The sequence below is a fragment of the Lynx rufus genome, unplaced genomic scaffold (assembly GCF_022079265.1).
Source record: "Lynx rufus isolate CCGP_SWC_20201006 ecotype Redwood Valley unplaced genomic scaffold, mLynRuf1.p SCAF_9, whole genome shotgun sequence".
NCBI lineage: Eukaryota > Metazoa > Chordata > Mammalia > Carnivora > Felidae > Lynx > Lynx rufus.
The window spans coordinates 33,260,467-33,283,110 of record NW_025814897.1 but is presented as its reverse complement, the minus strand read 5'-3'; the positions used below and the strand labels follow the sequence as shown (position 1 = coordinate 33,283,110).

Sequence of the window (22,644 nt, the reverse complement as noted above, 5' to 3'; positions counted from 1 at the left end):
TCTGCTAAATAGAGATAATTACTCAGTCGGTTTCCACAGTAGGGTTCTAGTGAGATAAGGGGGTATACATATGATTTGAAAAATCTCATCATGTGTATCGAAGGTGGTAAATGACTGTAGTAAATCAGTTTATTAAAAACAGAATACTTGGAATTTAGAATAAAACAGTAAAATAGTGTATCCTATAAACATGGTCTCTTGTAATACCTTAAAGATGGGGTAAGTGGGGGATTGGCTTTAAAGGTGCACAATGGAGCCTAATATGTTAAAATGTAGTTTTCTTGAAATAGTCTGAAAAAATCGCTTTAGAGTTTCAAAATGGGTTAAGATAGCAAAAAAGTGGTCTGTAAATATGTAGGATAACAAGTCTATTGAAAGCAACTTACAAAAACATTGTGGACATGGAAAATAATGATCTTTGTGCCTTTAATTTCTTGGCAGCCCAAGTTCCACCCTGTTTTACAGAGTCGTTCTTTTCTATTTCTTTTTGGAAGAACCAGCCATGATGCCAGCATACTTACACATCTCGTCTAAGACAGAGGCTTATGTATTTGCCTTTCAATTACTATTCATAATAAAATATTTCTAGTCTTTAAGAGGATGTTAGTCATATAACTATAGGAAAAATTTCTTTTGCCATAACTGTATTGTTCATTTATAGCCATGATATTACATATTATACACTTTTGTTTAACCAAAAAAAATCAATAAAAATACAGTAGTGAAAAACCCAAATACGCTGTCACAAACATAGCTAGCCATTTATGCTATGCACACATTTTAAACTTATTACTCAATTTCAGTTGTGAAAAGTTGTCAAAATTTTTAGAGGTTCATGTACATCAGCTTGTTTCTTCACTTGGTCAAACACAGTTCATTATTCAGTCCAGGAATGCTTTTCTTAAGGAATGCTGGAATGTGCAGAAATTTATTAACCACTGAGACAATAATTTGAAGTTTTAATCATCTGTCGTTGGAGTCAATATAAGTGTTCTTATAACTTTCATTAATGTGTATGGTGCTAAGCAGCTGATGGGAAAATGCACTTAAGTAAATTGTAAATTTACCTTTTGGAACAGAGACAATTTGACTAATGATGTTTGTTGTCACTTTAGTATTTTCTTGGTCAGCAGGTACTTGGGCTACATTAAATTTGCTGCTATCGTGTAATAGTGCATTATCTTAAATCCTGAGAGGTGAGCTTAATGTAGGTTTAGTACCCAAGACCCAACTATAACATGTCATTGGTTTCCTCCTGAAAAATTAGCTTTCATAATTGTAACTACTATTATCAAGCTCTTACTGTGTGCTATGCTGAGCCCTTTGCATGTATGTCATTATGAAGTAGGGTATATTATTATCTTCATTTTGCAGGTAGGTAAATTGAAACTTGAAGAGCTTAAGTACCCTCTCAACAAAACAAAACTGAGAGTTCAGCTAGTAGGCTGCCTGACATCGAAATCTTGCTCTTGATATTTTAATAGGACTTCTTTGTATTAGAAAATGATATAAGGAAATAAGAATCTGTGCTAGCTTTCTCTAATGATTTAAGTTTATGGAACTTTTAATTTTTTTTAACTGAATATTCTCCTCATCAAGCTTGATTAGACCACCAGAATCATTTTTAGAGTTGGATTTCTAAGACAAGGGTGAGATTTTAGGTTAGTACCTAAAATATCTGTACTGGTTTTGTCAGTTTCCACTGCTTTGCTTTTTGCCCAGCTTGCCAAAAGATCTTAAATGAAGGAATCTTTTACCTGTTCTCTGTGGCTTCAGATTTCTTGTACTTGATTTGATGTTCAGATCATTAGGTATGTTGTTTTGCTGGGGCTCTGGTTTTTCTCTGTTCCTCCTAGCACCTTTTATAGCTAGAGGCAAGTCTGTGACTAAATCATTTCTTATCTGGAATTGATTTTTGCCAGTCCTGGAAAAGCCTTAGTTTACCTTTCCTAAATCCTTTGAATTCATGCATTGTAATGTGTTTATTGTTAACTTCCTATTTTCAAGACTCTGTGCTGGTTGCAGTAAAAACTAGAGAGATTCTTTGCCCTCCACAGGCTTGCTGTTTGGTGAAGGTTATGGGACTTGGACACAAATATGTAATAATAATAGAATGTAAACTTGTACGGTATATCAGTAGACATCAAAAAGGCAGTATATGACAGTAATGTAATACTTCTCAAAATTTTCTACTAGAGGAGGGGAAAATATACCCTCAGTCTGAGGACATGGCCTGAACTGGCTGCCTTGATGGAAGTAACAAAATATAAGTTAATTCACATGACTCTTGGTTTACTCACAATATGTACTTTCAAAAATATGTGAAAGAGGATAAAACTAATGAGGTTCTATCTCCCCAGTTTTCTAGTAAAAGTTACAACACCAAGAACATAACACTAAAATTATCCATGGCTTTGTGAACTCTTGACATACTATTGTGTATGATAAGGCATGTCAGTATTTGATATCTGTAAACCAGCAGATGTGTTGCTATGACTGGATTATTTAAAGTGGCTTTTAGATTAATCTGGAGAGGTGGGTCTTAAAGTTGCTTCAAAAAGACTGAAGGGAGCTACATGCTTCATCTTCAAGTATAGCCAGATGTTCTTTGAGGTAAGATGAAGCTTCACAGCAGAGCTGTGAGTACCTCTGTATTTGAAGACATTTGAAGGTCATTAACAGAAAGCAAAGGAATATTTCCAACATGGGGAATGACTTCATGGATGTTGAGAGAACTAAAGTTTAGAGTGGTTTGTTTGGCCAAGGCATATTTGAGGATGTAAAGAAGTTTGAGAAAAAAGATGTCCTGAAAAACCTAATAGAAAGATGATATGCTTGAATTGCATAGTAGGTGACAACTCATGTGGTGCTTTAAGAAGGTAATTTAACTAGTCCAATTTTATCACAAATGTGTTTGGTGTATAATATCAAGAAGGTGCTGATTGAAAAAGTAAGCTTTAAGAATTAGCAATAGGTATCTGTCTTTCTCTGTATGGCTTATTTCACTTAGCATCACACTCTCCAGTTCCATCCACGTTGCTACAAAAGGCCATATTTCATTTTTTCTCATTGCCACGTAGTATTCCATTGTGTATATAAACCACAATTTCTTTATCCATTCATCAGTTGATGGACATTTAGGCTCTTTCCATAATTTGGCTATTGTTGAGAGTGCTGCTATGAACATTGGGGTACAAGTGCCCCTATGCATCAGTACTCCTGTGTTCCTTGGGTAAATTCCTAGCAGTGCTATTGCTGGGTCATAGGGTAGGTCTATTTTTAATTTTCTGAGGAACCTCCACACTGCTTTCCAGAGCGGCTGCACCAATTTGCATTCCCACCAACAGTGCAAGAGGGTTCCCGTTTCTCCACATCCTCTCCAGCATCTATAGTCTCCTGATTTGTTCATTTTGGCCACTCTGACTGGCGTGAGGTGATACCTGAGTGTGGTTTTGATTTGTATTTCCCTGATAAGGAGCGACGCTGAACATCTTTTCATGTGTCTGTTGGCCATCTGGATGTCTTCTTTAGAGAAGTGTCTGTTCATGTTTTCTGCCCATTTCTTCACTGGGTTATTTGTTTTTCGGGTGTGGAGTTTGGTGAGCTCTTTATAGATTTTAGATACTAGCCCTTTGTCCGATATGGATCCTGAGAAACTTAACAGGAACCCATGGGGGAGGGGAAGGAAAAAAAAAAAAAAAAAAAAGGACGTTAGAGTGGGAGAGAGCCAAAGCATAAGAGACTGTTAAAAACTGAGAACAAACTGAGGGTTGATGGGGGGTGGGAGGGAGGGGAGGGTGGGTGATGGGTATTGAGGAGGGCACCTTTTGGGATGAGCACTGGGTGTTGTATGGAAACCAATTTGTCAATAAATTTCATATAAAAAAAAAAAGAATTAGCAATAGGTTGCTGTGTGACATGAAAGGTAAGGTAACACTAAATACTCTTCCTGAGTCATTGTCTTCGATAGATAGGATACTTCAGATAGTCAAAAGAAAAGTGGGCTGGAGGTGAGGGTAGAACACTAAAACACTTCACTGTTGCTGTATCTGTAAGAGTGTAAGTTGTAGGTACTTGACAAGTAGTAGGAAATGAGTGATTGGACTAGGGAGAGGTATGGGTGGGATAGTAGACCAGGAAAATGTGCCAGGACATCCTGTGTTGCTGGGAAGCTTAGGAAACCTGCAAAGTTCTCCATGTCAGTGTTTTTTACCTAAATCAAAAAAAGGCGGGGGATATTTTATTCAATTTTGCTTGGAAGTGCAGCATTCAGAGTTAAACCCCCACTTTGGAGTTTCCTGCATATAAATATACAGTAGTTAAAAAAATTTTTTTTTAACATATTCATTTTTGAGACAGAGACTGAGCATGAGTGGGGGAGGGGCAGAGAGAGAGGGAGATACAGAATCTGAAGCAGGCTCCAGGCTCTGAGCTGTTCAGGGGCTTGAACCCACAAACCATGCGATCATGAACTGAGCTGAAGTCGGCTGCTTAAAGCAACTGAGCCACCCAGGTGCCCCAATGTACAGTACTTTTTGAAAGAAAGCAAGTTTTGGGGTAAAACAAGGTGACTGAGGACTAATCATACTAAAGGAAAGTGTGAGTGTGAGGAAGAGAAAAGTCAAAGGCAGCAAAGGAATGCTTATTGAGGAAGGGAGAGAATCCTGAGAAACTACAGTGTGCCATTGTTTCCTTACCCTTCCTTTTTCAAGTTTTTCCCCCAGGGTAGAAAGATGGGTGGTTTACTTCATACTTTGAACTTTCTATTTTTAACTTTACTTCTAGTAGCAGTGAAGCCTTTGTGGGTTTTCATTTTTAATTTTCATGGAATTTGTAGCTTTATTGAAACTGCGGATAAAATCTGCCCAACTGTTGGTTCCTGTTTGTTTTTAGGTTGGAATCTTATGGAGCTACTTGCCAGACACATATCACTTATGGGATTACAAACTGGTCTTATAGGTCAGCACCACTATTTTTTTTCACTGAAGCTGTCCTGAAGATAGTAATTTAATTCACAGACTAAATGTGTTATGCTTACAATGAAAATATTTCATATTCTGCATTTGCCATCTTAGTAAATGTGGTTTAATAGTTAACATTTGTTGAGAACCAGTATTTCAAGTTTGTTCTGTTCTGTACCAGACACTGTGCTAAGCTAGTTTTGTGTAATATTCATGACAGTCTCGCAAGGGTTTACTATCTTTTTTTTGTACATGTAGAACCTGAGATTCAGGGAAGCTAAGTGCTTGCTCTAAGACACATTGCATGCAGTACGTGGAGGTCCCAGGATTGGTGACCATATCTGTTCCACTCATGTGCACACTTAATTCATGACATGAAAGAATGATTGATTCTAATGAAGGACTTCTTCCCAGATCTGAGCAACATTCGTCACATAAGACTTTATCACTGAAAACAGATGCTTTGACTTACACTGCCTACCACAAAGGTACATTTATCCAAAACAGGATCCAGAAATAATACCCTGAACACACATATAGCATAATAATGAATGAAGACATCTAAAGCTAGGCCAACTTTACAGTGCCAAAGCAATGTTGTTCCATTCGCAAATACAGCAAGTTAATTTAGTGGCCGAGAGTAGTCTGTTCTCTTTGCATTTCCAGAGGGATGAAGAACGGCATCAGTGCCCCATTGCCCTGTGTGATTTTTGTCTTCGGTGACCTCCTGTGAACATGGCTATTGCTACATGCAATAGCGTTTCTCAAGGCCTGCAAGGAAAGAAAATTGCTTGATCCCATTACTGTAAGTCACTCATTTTCACTTTAGCTCAAGATACATATATTGAGTGACTAGTAGTACTAAGCTTTGTCCTGGACCTTCTTTATGAAGACTTTTCTTTAACTGTTAATATTGGACAACCAGTATTTTCTACCCATTTATGTAAATAGGGAAATAACAAAGTGGGCATTTAAAACTTTGTTTAGATGAGAGCCATAGAAATGATTTTTATTGACAAGTTCTAATTGCATTTTTATAATACTTGACCACACCTAGTGTTCTTTTCCTTTGACTTTTCTCCATCTATCAGTCTGACATTTGTGGCTCTCAGAAAGAACACTAAAAACATAACTGCAGGTGTTAAAAACCCAGGCTTAGTGGATAATTTCTTGAATATTCTGCTGTGTAGTGTTCAGTATACTTTTTAGTAAGTTAAGGCTTCCATTTATACTCATGTATGTTCCCAATGCCATAAGCTTTTCAGTAAAGTAAAATCTATAGTGGATTTTTATATTAACACATTGGTGTACACTTCTGTATTTCTGGTCCCTCTGGTCTCTTTTGAGTCTGCTTTCTATTGGGCACTAAGGGCAAAATGAGATGAAGAATATATATCTACCTTCAAAAAGCTTAACACCTAGAATATTATTCAGTTATCTTGTGGCATTAGAAAGTGTAAGAATGCTGTGTGTGTCCTTTGGCTTCTAGCATGGTGTTTCATAATGACTATCTAACGTATGTTTGCTGCTACCTTATACCATGCTAATGAGCATAGCTAGCTCTAATGTATAGTTCCATACTTGGAGTCTTACTATTTTAGAGTTTATAGAGCAGATAAAGGCTTAGTTAGATGTTGTTAAAGGACACACCCTCCCTGGTTTTAGTGCCTGTTAGTCATTGGGAATTAGCTGTGGTATGTAGCAGAGAGAATGTCATATTTGGGGAGTAGAAGACTTGTCCAGATTGGAGTCCAGCTCTCCTTAGACATTGGGCTAATTAAGTTAGTACTTAAATTTCAGAGTGTCAGCCCTCATAGTTTTGTGTGAGAATTAGGAAAAAATATGTAAGAGTTTTGAAATAATAAAACATCTTATCAATACTCTTGCTATCATTATTGTGAATGTATATCAAAGCTTCTTGTAAATAGAAAAACATTTTATTACTTATTATTTTTGGAAAGTTGACAATCCACATTTTACCAGTGGTTGAAAAGCCACATCAGGTGTTTGCAAGAGTAAGGAGAAGGGAAGGTGAAAGGCATCCGGAAAGGTGAAAGAATTTATCTACCTTACAGAGATTCATGCTTTCAAAAAGTGAGCTCAAGTGTATAAGAAATGGTGCTGAATACTTGGATAGTATTTGCAGATGATAAAACTTCCTACCTTTATTACACTATTTAAAACAGGGTGAATAGGGTAAAAGGTAAAATAGAGGATGCATAGCAAGCGAGTCACAGCATGGAGTGGAAAATATAAGAGGAGATTATGCTAAACTAGAAGGGATCAGGAAGGGATATTTGGAGGAAATGGGAGCTTGAGCGAATTCTTGAAAGAGACCATGAAGAAGAGTATATCTCTAGAAAGTGGAATAACAATATAAACATAGTTATAAGAGACTGGATGTTTGTTTCTAGTGTTAACCAGTACCCCAGCTTGGAGTGAATCTGGATAGGTGTGGTTGGATATGTAGGTAGAAGATGCCTTTTGGAAGATCCTGTACATTTTGTAAACTTGGCCATGCCTAGTGTGTTGTCAAATCTTTTAAGTCTCTGTTTTCATTGATTCTTGTGAGAAGCCTTCCCCTATACACTCAGGCAGAACTGACTGTGCCTTTTTCTTCTTTTTTTTGTAAATGTTTATTTATTTATTTTGAGACAGAGATACAGAGCAAGCAGAGGAAGGTCAGAGAGAGGGAGACGGAATCCTAAGCAGGCTTTGCGCTGTCAGCATGGAGCCTGATGTGGGGCTCAAACTCACGAACTGTGAGATCATGACCAAGCTGAAAACGAGTCAGACGCTTAACTGGGCCACCCAGGCACCCCTGATTTTGCCTTCTTATTTGCTTCCTTTATGTGCAGAGCAGTGTGGCAATATGGTTAAATGGGGATTCCGGAGCCAGGCTTCCTGGGTTGAAAATCTGGCTCTGTTATTTACTAGCTTGTATGAACTTGGGGAAGTCACTTAACTTGTCTGTGCCTCAGTTTTTTTATCTGTAAAGTTGGAGTGATAATATCTGCTTTTTGTGGCTGTTTTGAGAATTAATGGTTTAATTTACATTAAGTACTTGGAAAAGTATCCAGCATGTAGTAAGTACCATCTGTAGTGATGGTGTTATTTATTTATTTTTAAGATTTATTTATTTATTTATTTATTTATTTATTTATTTATTTAGAGGGAGAGAGAGAGAGGGAGGGAGAGAGAGAATCCCAGGTAGGCTCTGTGCTGTCAGCTCAGAGCTGTGGGCTCCATCTCATGAATTCTGAGATCATGACTTGAGCCGAAATCGAAAGTTGGATGCTTAACTGACTGAGCCACCCAGGTGCCCCTGTAGTGATGGTGTTATTAACCTCTGTAAGACACTTTATCAATTGACCTATGATAGGATTTATTTACATGCCCCATGTTCCTATTGGACTGCGCCCTTTTGGAGGAAAGGTTATATCTTATGTTTACCTTTGTATTCCTGTTGCTTTGTACTGTCTGCCTTCTGCATGGTAGTGTGAGTATAATTCTACAACACATATGTCTGCAACACATTGCCCCTCTGAATCTTAAATTCAATCTCAGATCAACTGGGTTTCAGGAAGAACTGCCTTGTACCAGTAGACTTGCTGGTTGTACTTGCTCTGACATAAATATAGCTCACCTCCATAGATAACATTGTAAAAATAATTTCATTAACACTTCTAAAGTAAAAGGCGGCTCCTAATGTATAAGAAGAGTTATAATTATTTACTAAGTGTGTTTTATTTCTCTAATGAAATGAAGTTTAATGTTTCATTTGCATCATCTAATCATGGGTGCTACAGGTTAACTCTTTGATATAAAAACATTCCTGAGTAATTAAAGCCTAGTGTAATTTCTTCCAACTTAATGTGAATACATGTGAAGACATCCGTGCTTAACTTGCAGGTTAGACAAACGGAAAAGATATGGTACGGGTGCTACTTAATGACATCTTTACTATGTACAGTCTTGCTTGCTAGTAAATGTTATTCCTCTACATTCACCTTAGAATGTGGCCAGGCAGCTCTGACTGGGATTTTTTTCTTGTTTGTTCTCAAGTTCTAATAGAAATAGGGAGAAAGAGACACTTTTGCCTAAACTAGAATTCTCTGTCATGTTTTATACACTTGATCTTTCTTTTTGTATTTAAGAGAAAATGTAGGTTCTTATCATTATACATTTTGATACTTTAAAATTCAACAATAGAATTTTAAAAATTAGGTTTTAATCAGATGTGAATCAATTTTATTTAGAAGGTTTTAGAACCGGTACTTCTGTTGTATGCATCTGGGCATTGTTTAGGAATTTTGGACATTTAGGGAATAGTATGTTTCATGCAGTTTCAAGTCAGTTGAAGGTGTTGTGCTTTCTAGTTCAGAGTGACATGGAGCCAAGATTAAAAGCTGTGAGCTGGATTCCTCATTTTGCAGACTGACCAATGTTACTGGCAGAAAATATCTGGCAAGTTCTTTATCTTGGTAATATTTTTGACCTGATTATTACTATGGTTTTTAGAAAAGGAGAACAAATAAAAGGAAAATCAAGAACCCAGACACTTGAAGTTGAAAATAAGTCATATTTTGAACTTCCCTTTATTTTTGGAATTGTTATCTGAATTAACTTGAGAACCAAGTTTTTGAAATATAATTCTGTCTCATTATGCTCCCAAAAGGACTATGCAGAGATCATTTGTGCAGTTTTCATTCTAGTGTTGAAATCGACATGTATCTCTTACTCAAATACTGAATAATCAGGTTGTCTCCGTCATAGCCCAATTGCAGTGCAGTAAGAGAGAATTTGAAACTGCTGTCAACAGGTGGGTTTTTTTTTTTGCGCACTTTCCAAGGTTATCTAAGGTCTAATAGCTGCTACCTTCATTCCTGAAACATTTTTTTTTCTTTTCTAAGATGTTTACATGGAAATAGCCAACACTTTTTTTTTTTACAAGTTAACATATCTGTATTTTAATGTTTTTAAGTTCAGAATTATGGGGAATTCAGAAAGTATAGAGCCTCATCTTTACTGAGGAAATGACATTACTCCACCCAAATGGAAGGCTTAAATAAAAATTAGCCAACATTTTTTAAATGCTTAACAATGTGCCAGACACTGTTTTAAGTTCTTCATCTATATTTAACTCATTTACTCCTCACAGTAACCCTGAGAGACACATTCTGTTCCACTTAACAGATGAGGATACTGAGGTACAGAGAAATTAAGGAACTTGCCCACAGTCATGTCACTGATAGGTAGAGGCAGGAAATTAGCCCAGGTAATCTGCTGCTAGAACTCACACTCTCAATCACTTGGCTATGTTGACAAGAGTAGCCGGTAAAGTGGGCTCCTGTGTTCTTGTCTGAAGACAGGCATTATTCTAGTGCACCCACTGTGATGTCTATGAAAGGAGAAAGCAGCTTATCTTTCTTAGTGAAGGAGCAAGCAAAGAGTAGTTCAGGAATAAATGGTCGGTTGTGGGATGTTGTGCCAGAGTTCCTTTCGACAAAGCTTCCAGATAGCTCACTGAATTTGAGGGGAAACTGAGAGGAATTAGTGGTGAGGAGGGTAGAGAAGGAACGATCTCTCTTACAGAGTTCTCGTAAGCACACTGATTTCACCTGTATGTACCATCCCTCATCTCAACTCTACTGTAGGAATTGCTTCTGTGACTTCAAATCCATTTTACCATAAGCTCTTTATTGTACATAGAAAAATACAGGGACATTAAATGGGATGCTTTCCCTGTCTCAGGGAGAGTACGCACATATAGCTTGGCTTAAAATATCCCAGGAGTCTACTTTCTTTCTTTGTCTTCTCATAACATTTGATGTAGGGTGTTATGATTTCTCTACCCATCGTATCAGAGCTGTGCACCGTCAGATAAATGCGTACTTCTGCACAGTGCACTTCTGTCTGGAAGGCCAGGCAACTTCCCCACTTTTATGAGCTGGACTTGAATGATAATAACTGATACCGCTTATTGAGTTGCCTAGTATGTACCAGGCACATACTTCATTTAGTCTTTAGAACAATCCTGTGAGATCAGTATTACTGCTCTATTGTAAAGATAAGAAAAAATGGAAGGATGGATGATTGTCCAAGGCCTCAAAGGTAATTGGTGAAGTCTAGTTCTAATAAAGTGTTTGTGTTTTCATTGACTATTAATTCATTAAGAAGGCTCGCTTCATCTTTCTTCTTGAAAGTCCAGTCCAGAGACATTCTTAAGCTGATCGAACTTTCTCTCTTTTTTAAAAAAAATTTTTAAACATTTATTTATTATTGAGAGACAGAGAGACACAGAGCGTGAGCAGGGGAAGGGTGGAGAGAGGGGAGACACAGAATCTGAAGTAGGCTCCAGGCTCTGAGCTGTCAGCACAGAGCCCAACATGGGGCTCGAACTCACAAACTGTGAGATCATGACCTGACCCGAAGTCAGTCGCCTAACCTACTGAGCCATCCAGGTGCCCCTAAAACTTTCTCTCTTAAATTGAAAGTACCTCTCAAGCAGAATGTGTAGCTGGCCCAAAGTTTTAGTCCTCTTGTGAAAAGAGGGGTTATCTATGAGTACCATCATCTTTCCAGAGAATAATTTGTTTTTTCAAAAAATCTGTCTCGTGTGTGTATTTTGATTTTTTTTTTTAGAGCCTCTCTGAAGCTTGAGGCCTGTCATCTTCAAAACTGTATTTGTTCAGGGTGTTGGTGAGTTCTTTGGGTAATAGTGACACAGAAAAGTGACCTTAATGTTTGAAGATCTGTTCATTCATGAGTACTTACGTTGATAGCTGCTTACGGTTTCGTGAATGGTGGGTTACCACAGTAAGTCCTGACGTCATGTCTAGGCACAAGATCACAAGTGTTCTCTTAAAGAAAAAATTATGCTGACACTGGTTAAAATGTTAAGGAGGACTTTATTCAAGACTGCTAAAGGTGTCAAGCTTACCATACACAATAGGGGAGAGAGAGCATACTCACCTCTGAATGCAACAAGAACAAGTGGGGATTTATAGCCAAGGAGCAGGCTTGAGGCCAGGATAGAGCAGGTGTTGGTGGATGGAACACCATTCCATTTACTAGGAGAAGACATCAAAGATAAGGGGGATTCTTGGTGAAGGCAGGTGAAGGACTAAATGTAGGGGATGAAGATTTGGGTTGGGTATCCAGAGTTGGGGAGTTTTCTCTAAACTGACTTGGCAAGATTCTTGCTAAAACTGGGCTCTGTAGGCCGAGTGAGGACTGAGAGCCAAGGCAGAAAACTAGACAAGATGAGGGCTCAGAGGAGCCTGACTAAACACTAGTTAAGGAGAGAGTCTTCATTGGGTCCTGTTGCTTAAATTAAAATTAAGAGTTCATGTATTGGACTTGAACCCATGGGAAATACCACTAAGTGAAGTGTATAGTGAATTCCAGAAAAGTATGTTTTCCTACTGGCACAGACTTCTGTGGAAAGATTAGTATGGATGATCAGAGTGGCTCTGAGAGGTGGAACCTTTAAAGCCTCCGTGATGCTGCACTCTCAGAGTGATTTATAATTTTACTTAAAAAACTTATACAGTGTTTATTAAATGCCAGGCTCAGTTCAGAATCCTTTGCAAACATTAATTTGCTCAGTCCTTGAAAGAACTCTATGGTGGTTATGCCATTATTATTCACTCTTTACAGATGAGGAAACAGAGGCTCAGAGGAGTTAAATAATTTGCCCAAGGTCACATAGCAAATACTTGGTGGGACTTGGATTTCCACCCAGGCAGCCTGGCTCCAGAGTCTGCATTCTTAATCACTCTGTTAGGCTGTATCCCAGGGATTTACTTCTCATTATTCTGGGCTTTACTTTATTCTCTCCAAGAATAAAGAATTCTTCTGGATTTAGTCACACTCTGGACTTTATTCAGGCTGAAGCCTGGATTGAAGAATATATTTAGCTTGAGGTCCCCTATAAATTACAAGGTTATTTGTAAATAGCCTTTCAGGTGGCCTTTCACTTTAGGAGACCTAATTCAGTAGTTTATTGGTTAAAAACACATTCCTTACCTGCTCTATAGTCTATATATTGGTGACCCTTTCTAATCAAAGGTTGGCTGCTTTCCCCTCCCTTTCACCCCACCCCACCAGCAACCTTAGTAGCATTCTTTTTTTTTTTTTTTTTCAATCAATGCTCCATTTATAGGGAATGAATGGTAGTTCTTTCATAAAGGCTTTGGGAATTGGCTTCCATATAATACACAACTAGCACCAAAAACTTTCTTACATGGGCAAATCCCCAGTGAGCAGAGCAGATCCAGTTCCTAAAATAATTCTTTAGTAGTCTTCTTAAATTCTGCTTAAATTTGTCAAGCTAGTATTTGAAAGGTTCTGGTAAATATGGTATGAAAATCAGAGTTACATAATAATACACATGGAAACTCTAGAGTATCTCATGGTATCTTCAGCTTATGATTTTTTAAAACTTTTTAATTGCAGATCTGTCTATGGCAGTACAGAAATTTTCCCAGTCACTGCAAGATTTCCAATTTGAATGTATTGGTGATGCTGAAACAGATGATGAAATTAGTATTGGTGAGTACTACTGTTCTTTAATATTCTATGTAATTTAAAAGTCCTGCTTCAGATAGTGATTTCATTGAAATCAAACAGATTCACATACCCAAATACTAAACATGTAAAATATTCTGACTTTAATAAAAGTATTAGGGCAATTTTTGGTTATTGTAGAGGAGAGTATTATATACTGTCTAAAAATTGAACTCTTGTTTTTTTCCATAAGGAAATTATTTATTCATCATTCTATAATTTAGCTTAGCCCTTTGATAAGAGGTAGGTAACAATGTTTGTCTCTGCCTCAAAGTGAATCATTCACTCAAATACATATTGGACATCCACTATTAAATATACAAGGTACTGGTTTTAAGAATTATTTTACTTTTTAAAAAATGTAAGACCGGTTTCTCTCTTTTTAAAAATGTATTCTTCTTTTTAAATTTTATTTTAGAGAGAGAGAGTACGTGAGTGAGGGAGAGGAGCAGAGGGAGAGAGAAAGAGAATCTTAAGCAGGCTCCATGCTCAGTGCAATGAGCATGGAGATCAATGTGGGACCCTGGGATCATGACCTGAGCTGAACTCAAGAGTCAGATGCTGAACCGACTGAGGCACCCAGGTGCCCCTTGATTTCTCCTTTTTTTTAATTTTTATTTTTAAAAATTTCTTTAATGTTTGTTTATTTTTGAGAGAGAGAAAGAGAGAGAGAGAGAGCACATGTGTGCACATGAATGGGGGAGGGGCAGAAAGAGAGAGAGAGAGACACACACACACACACACAGAATCTGAAGCAGGCTCCAGGCTCTGAGCTGTCAGCACAGAGCCTGATGCGGGGCTTGAACTCAAGAACTGTGAGATCATGACCAGAGCTGAAGTCAGACGCTTAACCATCTGAGCAACCCAGGCACCCACCCCTTGATTTTTCTTTTTTCTTTTTATTTTTTTAAATGTTTATTTATTTTGGAGGCAGAGAGAGACAGAGCATGAATGGGGGAGGGGCAGAGAGAGAGAGAGAGAGACACAGAATCCAAAGCAGGCTCCAGGCTCTGAGCTGTCAACACAGAGCCCGACTCAGGGCTCTAAGTCACAAACCATGAGATCATGACCTGAGCTGAAGTTGGTCACTCAACCAGCTGAGCCACCCAGGTGCCCCAGCTTGATTTTTCTTTTAACATGAGTATTTGTTTATAAAGAAAGAAATCAGTTATGATGTACTAAACCAGTATTACTATAGGATAGAGAACATTACTGAGGATCAGGAAACTTGAGCCCTAATCCAACTTTGCCTTAATAATTAAGCAGTCTGACCCCTAGACATGCCCATTCCTGATTCAGATGTTTTATCTCCCATAAAGTGAAGAGGTGGGGTTATGTGATCTCTGAAGTTTTAATCTGTATCTGATTTTACTGTTTGAAGATCAGATTCATGTAGCATTCCTTTTCCCTACATTTTAACAATCACTACTTACTTAACAGTTTGTAGATAGTGGGTCCATTTGAGGCTGAATTAGAGACATGCCACATAATCAAAAGTCTGTATAGAATACGTACATTTAGGAGATAATACTAAATGTACTCACCTTCCAGGTATAAAAAACAGAATATTACAGGTGTTTTGAACAGTGACTCTCAAAGTTTAATGTATATATGAAACAGCTAGAGATCTTATGAAATGCAGATTCTGATGCAGAAGATCTCAGGTGGAGTGTGTGATTCTGCATTTCTAACGGACTTAAAGGTGATATTGACATTGCTGGTCCATGGACCATACTTTGAGTAGCAAGGATTCATAATCCCTGACATGCCCCTCCACAATCACCTTCCTCTGCTTCCTCTACCATTTCTTTTTCTTCATTGTTTTGTCAGTTATATATGTATTCATAAACCGTATATTTTTATTTCTGAAAACCTAAGTAGCAAGTCCAAACCTAGCTGTGAGAGGAAAAGGCAATTTTATCCCCACCAAAAAGAGGCTCTCAGGAGAAGATAAGCTGAATGAGTTGGATTCACTGTGTGGCTTTAGCTTGCCTACATTCACAAAAGTTCCTTCTGGAGAAATCACTGGCAGAATGCAGAGTTCTTCAACAAGATCTTGCTGCATATGGGATTTGCATTATGCATACAACAGGGTGGTCAAGGTGGCAGGCTTTCAGAGGGGCTGTGCCAGGTGGTCACTTTTTTGGGTTTTTCCTTTAGAAGTGTTAGCTACTCTGAGTGGGTATAGAGGTAGCTGGTCTCTTGAAGTCATCAATGACTCCTCCTCCCTCAATGCTGTGATGAAAAGTAGCTGAGCCGTGTTGGAAGAAGGTTGAGGACTGCCACATGGGCCTCAACAGCATGACTTCTTTCTCTTTACAGAATGAATGAGAAAGGGCACCATCAGTGATCATGCGCCACTGGCACTTGGAACAATGGTTGTCATTTTTGTGTAATACTTCTTGACATTTGTTTCATAAATGTCTAGCCCCCAGCATAGGCTTTGTAACACACACCTGGCCAAAAAGCCTAGATTATATTACTAAAACACTACTATGTTAGCACTATTATTTAGAAAAAGTAAAACCCACATATTTATATAATAGCATTTATTTTCACTTAGTAATGTAATTGTAGTTCAAAGAAGGCAGAGGCCAGATCTGTCTTTTCTTTTTTTAAAACTACTTTAGCTTTGGCCCCTGACCTAGGGCCTGACTCATGGTAGACCCTTAAATTGTGGAATAAATGACATAGTTTTCCCTATAAACTTTAATTTTTTACTTATATATAATATATACATAATACATATTATATATGTGTAATATATACATATTATATATGTATACATGTATATACATATATTATATGTATTATATATATATAAATTTGTTTTCTTTTAAAGAAGATTATGGTAAATACTTCTGGGTTTTCATAGATACTATGATTCTTAATGATTTCATGACTTCAAATTATTCCATCAGGTTCATATACATAAACTTATGAAATAAACTCTAGGACATTTAAGGTTCTTGTAGTTGGTCTTGCTAAAGAGTACAATAAACATTTCTGCATATTTCTCTTAATTTCCATTAAACTTCTTACTTACAATACCTTCTTGAAGTCACATGTAACTGCAGTGGTAGGGTTTTTAAATACGTGCCCTGCAGCATTTCAGGCATGTTAGGTGACTTTCCCAGATTGTGGTGAATTTGATATTCAACATTGGTCTGCTTGTCTCTTTCCACTTTGGCTAAATGGATGTTGTTGTGGCTCTTGCAGATTAGATTTGAAAAGTGTGAATTGATCAGTAGGTTAACATTTATGGTGGGCAGTGAATGGTGGATGAAATTCTAGTATTTTGGGGGCTTTAAGGAGTTAGATAAAAGATTGGGGGACAGAAGATGAATGCTATGTAGGGGTAGATATAATATTGCTTGTTGCTTTCAATCAGGAGACTTATGTAGCTCCTGTTATTGGGAATCTGAATTAAACATTAAAACTTTATTAGGAAAACCTAACTTAGAGCAAAAAGTATTGTAAAAAAATTGTAAGAAACAAATAAAGTAAGAATACAGGTATGTTCGCATATCCTCACCACCCAACACTTTTTATCTGAGCCCTCAAATACATTCTAAACATTTTGAAATAACTGTGTAAGAAAGAGGAAAAGAATAACTGTTCCTAACCTGAAGGAATGATGAGGATATTGCAAGTTGTCGTTCCAAGGACAGTGACCTAGGAATGTATCCCTGACACTGTTGGGTAAGGCTGGAGTGGATGCAGTGCAAAGAACTATCCTTACCCACCTTTATCAGTTTTATTTATTTTTATTTTTCTCATCAGGTTTAATTCTGTATGGGAAGGTACTTAGTTTCAGCTTTGTTTAAAATAGCATGTTGAGGCCCCAGTTTCAGCCTCTTATTCCTCTGATTTAATAAGAGGAATGAAATAGGGACCGCTGTGACTCGTACGTAGTATTGAGTAATAATAGCATGACACTCTCAGCCAGAGGAGTTTTGAGACTTACCAATGATGTAACCACTAAAAACGATGACTTACAAAAACTCCTTCTTTATAAGTAAGCAATGTCAATGAAAAATAACTTGTAAAGTCAAGACATTCGCAGACTTTTTGTCTGTGAGTTGTGGTGGGAATGGGTGGGAAGGTGGTAGGAAGATGAATAAGATGTCTGCTTTCAATGTGCTTACAGTGGAATATGGCGAAAAACAGATTCTGAGCAAAGTAAGGAAAAGAAGGTGCTGTTTCCATATCAATATAATTACCTAATTTGTGGAAGCTGTTCCGGGAGTGTTTTAGATGTGTAGGCCTGTGTCTGGTCTGTAAGTCAGTCCCACTCTTCATGTGTCCCCTTCTGCTCTCACCCTTTTGGACTTGTGCTTGCTGGGGTTTGTTTGTTTAATTTTCAGCGTTAGTGAGACATTGCTGGCTTGGAAGGGAGCAAAATGTAATTAGTTGTCTGGGACCCAGTCTGGAATTTCTCAGGCTCAGAGAACAAGTCAGTTGTTTCCAGAATTGAAGTCCCAAGCAAGACAGCATCCTTGAGCTCTCTCTTTAGCACCCTCCTTTCCATTTAAGAGCAGTTAGAGGTCATTACTCCTCTTCTCTAAGGATAAGTGAACTGCACGTGAGCTTTTGATGGCTCCCTTTTATCTGCCAATTACAGAGCTAGCCTGGTGGGAAGCAGCTTGTTGAATCCATCCAACTTAACTTCTCACAGCTGCTCTAATTGCCTGCTTTGTATACTGCTTTAGTTTTTGAACTGACTAAAGATCTTGAGTTAGGAGGGAGTTAGGAGTTCACCAGCTGGACATTTGGGGCTTACAAATTGGTGAGGGAGGGTATGGAGTGATTACAAACTGGTGTAAGACTCCATCCTTCTTAAAGAATTATATGGGTAGACCAGATACCAAATGTACCATCATTTAACTATATTTACATAGTAAGTAATATGTGTGTAAATTCAAAAATCGATGCCCACTGTGTCAGTACTGGTGTGAAGACATGCATGGGAATTGATAACTTCCAAAGTCATGTCTAGCCTTAAAACCTTACTAGTAGGAAATAAAGGCTATCTCTACAAAAAATAAAATACTGTCCATTTAAAAACACTGTTTACACTGGCTCGTTCAAACAATAGAAGCTCAAAGTTATTAATGTGAATCTACCTATTAGACAGGTTGTTTTGCTAGGTGAATTTAGCATGTGAGAGTATAGGATAATAAAGGGCTGTAAATCTTAGTTTATCACTTCAGAATTTATATCCATACCAGGGTTGGGGATTGAAAGTTACTTTGTTTTGTTCCTGTATTTGGTGCCTATAATTTGAAACCACTTTTAACCAAAGTCTTAAAAGTCTAGATTAAAAATCAGATATTAGTCAGCCTGCACTAGTGCCAATAAAAATATGAGTCGTTAATATGAGGCAGATCTTGTTCATTCTATGTAATCTTGGAAACCATTGAAAAGTCCATTTGCAATTGTGCATAAACAGCTTGGTTAGCGATGTTGTATGATGGCTTGTGGTAACTCTCAGGAAAGTTTTGGACAACATGAACCTTGCTCTTAAGAGATTAAACATTTACCAAGAAGGAGAGTCAGTTTGCTAGTAAATATTTTAGGTGGAGACGTCATTCCTTTAGACACACCTAAACAGAAAATTCCTGTGGTAGAGACAGACAACACACAACCACTTGTCAACTAAGGTTATAACTCCCAGCTCTGAGTGGAGAAATGAGGCCATCAATTAGGTAATTCAGATCAAAATACATTCATAATAATTGCTCACATTTTTCTGACATAACTAATGTATGTATTCTAGTTCATGTATTTACTGTTTTGAATGCAGGTATGCAGACATAGCAATAATGATGGTTAGTGCTTAATAGTTCTTAGAATGAAAACCTGTTACATCTTAAAAAAAAAACACCTTTTATATGGAAACCTGTGTACAAATTATATGTGTTTAGATGGATGGATGCTAACTCAAACCGAACCAAGTTTTGTATACTCTGTTGTCTGTAGTGTGCTCTACGTTTTAGGTTCTTTCCTGTTCCTTCTTTAGGAGAATATGTCAAAAGGTGAGACTAAGACAAATTTAAAATAGTGACATTTCAAGTCACAAGGGCTTCATTGTGTCTTCCTGAGCCAGGAGTGCTTTGCCTAGGTGCAAATATTTGTTGTTTGATTACCTCTCAGAAGTGTGATACAGTGGTAAAGTGACTTAACTGTAAGTCTGAATCACTTTGGTATGTATAGACAGGAGCCTGAGAGTGATCATTGATGCCTGCTCAGAGGGTGTGAAGTGGAAGAAATTTTTCAAAGGAGTAGTTGGAAGTTTCTTTTTCATTTTCTTTGTTAGAGAAGTTACTATGGGGAATGAATGCATAAATTTTTGCCAAATAAATCCATCCACTTCGAGGATACATCTGTTAGGTCCAATGGAAAGGTACTGTTCAATCCAGTTTTGCAAGTGATAAATAAGAATATAGTCCAGGGTGGGAGGCATGGCAAATGGTTTCCTTTGTGTGTTTTAAAAGGATCCCTATATAGCATAAAAACACTTTGAGGTAGTAACCTGTGTTTCAGGTTAAAAATAATAACTGGTATATTTATAAACCCAGGAAATGTACTTAAAAGATCATAAATGATTTTAACTAAAAAAGAACCTATTGTCTTCAACTTAAACTAATAAAATTAAACTTTTAAAGTTTATTATTTATTTTGAGAGGAGAGAAGGAACGTGTGTGTGGGGAAAGGACAGAGAGAGGAGGGGAGAGAGAATCCCAAGCAGGCTCCGAACTATTAGTGTGGAGCCTGATGTGGGGCTCGAACTCAGGAACTGTGAGATCATGACCTGAGCCAAAGTTGGATGCTTTATCTACTGAGCCACCCAGATGCCCCAGTAAAATTCATCTTTTAAAGTATTAAATTATGAAATACTTTCTGGAAAGGTTTTCTTCAGAATTTGGTGATGAGCTGTAAATATTCATCCATACAGATATTATTAATATTTTAAGATGGAGTGTGGCCATTCAACTTTTCTTGAGCATTTCTTAGGAAAAAAAATTTGCAAACCAGAGACAATGTCATTACCAACTACAACAGAACTCTTCCAAAGAGACCTGTGATTTTTATTAAACCTAGGAAACAGATTACCTTCTCATTTGCTGAATCAAAAGAGAATCTATTACTTATTATAAACCCTCATTACAACTGACTTAAATGTGGTTATATAAATCAGGAAGTCATCTATTAAAGTGGAACATTTCCAAATGCCTAAATTGTTTATACAAATAACATTTTCTTTTGAACTCTGTAGAGGAAGCATATTTTACTTCTTAATGGCTCTCAGTTGGACAATTGAATTATTGTTTTCCACTTTTTTTAACCACCCTATTTTTGCACCCACACAGAAACCACCCACAATTAAGAATTGAAACAGCTGGGAAAGTTGCTTATTTCAGGTGGAGTTCCTGTCTTTAAAAAAACATGCCACTTGAGAGAGATTTTCATCATATTAGCTCTGTGTTTTAAAGAATGCAATTTGATTTAATTTGAAATTGAAGGGCTTATTTTAAATTTCAGGCTCTGAAATCCACAAGTCCCATGTTTCAAAGAAAAAAAAATTTGTCTTAACTTACTGGTCTACATTAATTCCATGAAACTCCCCTTTTTTTTTCTTTTGTGAAAGAAAAGTGTATGCTCTTCGAGGTTAGAAAGTTTTACTCACATTTCTATTCCTGCATAGTACTTAAGTGCTTTATATTCAGTAGAAGCTTAGTAAATATTTGTTTCATGGATAGTTCCCTTGCAAAACCTAGTGAACCTTTATAGAAACATCATTATAAGGTACATAAATAGAATTTTAGTGTCATATATTAAACAATAAAATATGTATTTGGATATGTCTAGCATGATTCTTTTCAATATAGTAATAAGCTAAGTTTTATACAGACATATATATACATCTAACTTTTGCAGGTACTTGAGAATCATTTAGAACAAATTTCGTAGTATTTTTGAATATTTCAAACCAGAGCTAAGGATTTTTGTATTCTTTAATTTATTTAGTGTTTATTGACTGTTATGTTAGGTGACTCTGTGCCAATCCCTGAGGACCTGGTGGGTCCTCACTGAATTAGAGGCTAACATGGCAGCAATATACTCCTTTTAAGACAACATAACTTAAAGAAGGCTAATTACAATGTGAGTGGATAGAGAGGGAAAAGACTTTTATCTGTGATTAGTGACTTAGAATAGCTCAAATCCCAGCAAAATAACTAGACAGTGAAATAAATGCCATAGCCCTATATAACTTGCGATGCAGGAACATATAGTTGAGCCTCATTATTCACAAATTCTGTATTTGTGAATTTGTCTACTCTACAATATATTGGTATCCCTAAAGTCAGTACTCTTTGTGCTTTTGTGTTCATGTTCATACATAGAGGTGGAAAAGTTGGGATGCTTGACTCAGAGCATGTACTGTATAAAGTGAGCTGCAGTGAGGCAGCCATGGCTAATCAACAATTAATAGGTTGTTTTTGGCTCCTTTATAAGGGCAGTAACCCAAATTGTGTTGAATAAAATTTGAGTAGATTTTAAAGATCTACTATCTTATTGGCTTTATTCAGCAATTCATGAATCAGGCAGCATCCAATCTAGCAGATAGAAAGGAGATCTGAAGAGCTTGTACAAGGCAAGAGATTTTTAGACCAAAGTGAACAAGAGCAAAGAAATTGCACTGGGAGCTTGCTGATTGGTTAAAGCAGGGTTATTCTCCTTATATGGAGAAAAGGAAAGTTTTGGAGTTGTGTTAGGTAACTTGTGCTAAGCAAACAAGCAAAGGTTGGTTGACTTAGGCCTTCTTTTTCTGAGAGAGCAGGTATAGAAACTTAAGTTTTCATTTGCTAACTTGGGGTTTTAGCATGAATGACTCCTTCATTGGACCTAAGCTGGTTACTTTAATAAGTAAAAGGATCAGAGATTAGACTCAGGAACTTGCTTTTGTACCTTTCTTCTATTCTTTTTAGCCTGTTTATGCCTGTATTTCCTGTCAGTAAAACTCAGTAAGTACCTGAGTGCCAACTAAGTCTAAGGCACTATAAAATGGGACACCCGAGGGGAAAATGGCATGTGTGAAGATTATGGG

General features: G+C 37.2%; 1 protein-coding gene across 1 annotated transcript in view; it reads left to right on the top strand.

The window, feature by feature from the left end:
- The window catches only part of ARHGAP42 (Rho GTPase activating protein 42), a 318,955-nt gene that overhangs the window by 67,925 nt on the left and 228,386 nt on the right, over nucleotides 1–22,644 (top strand). Inside the window, exon 2 of the mRNA XM_047071915.1 lies at nucleotides 13,422–13,517. Coding sequence (XP_046927871.1) covers nucleotides 13,422–13,517 — 96 coding nt within the window. The remainder of the gene's footprint in view (nucleotides 1–13,421; nucleotides 13,518–22,644) is intronic.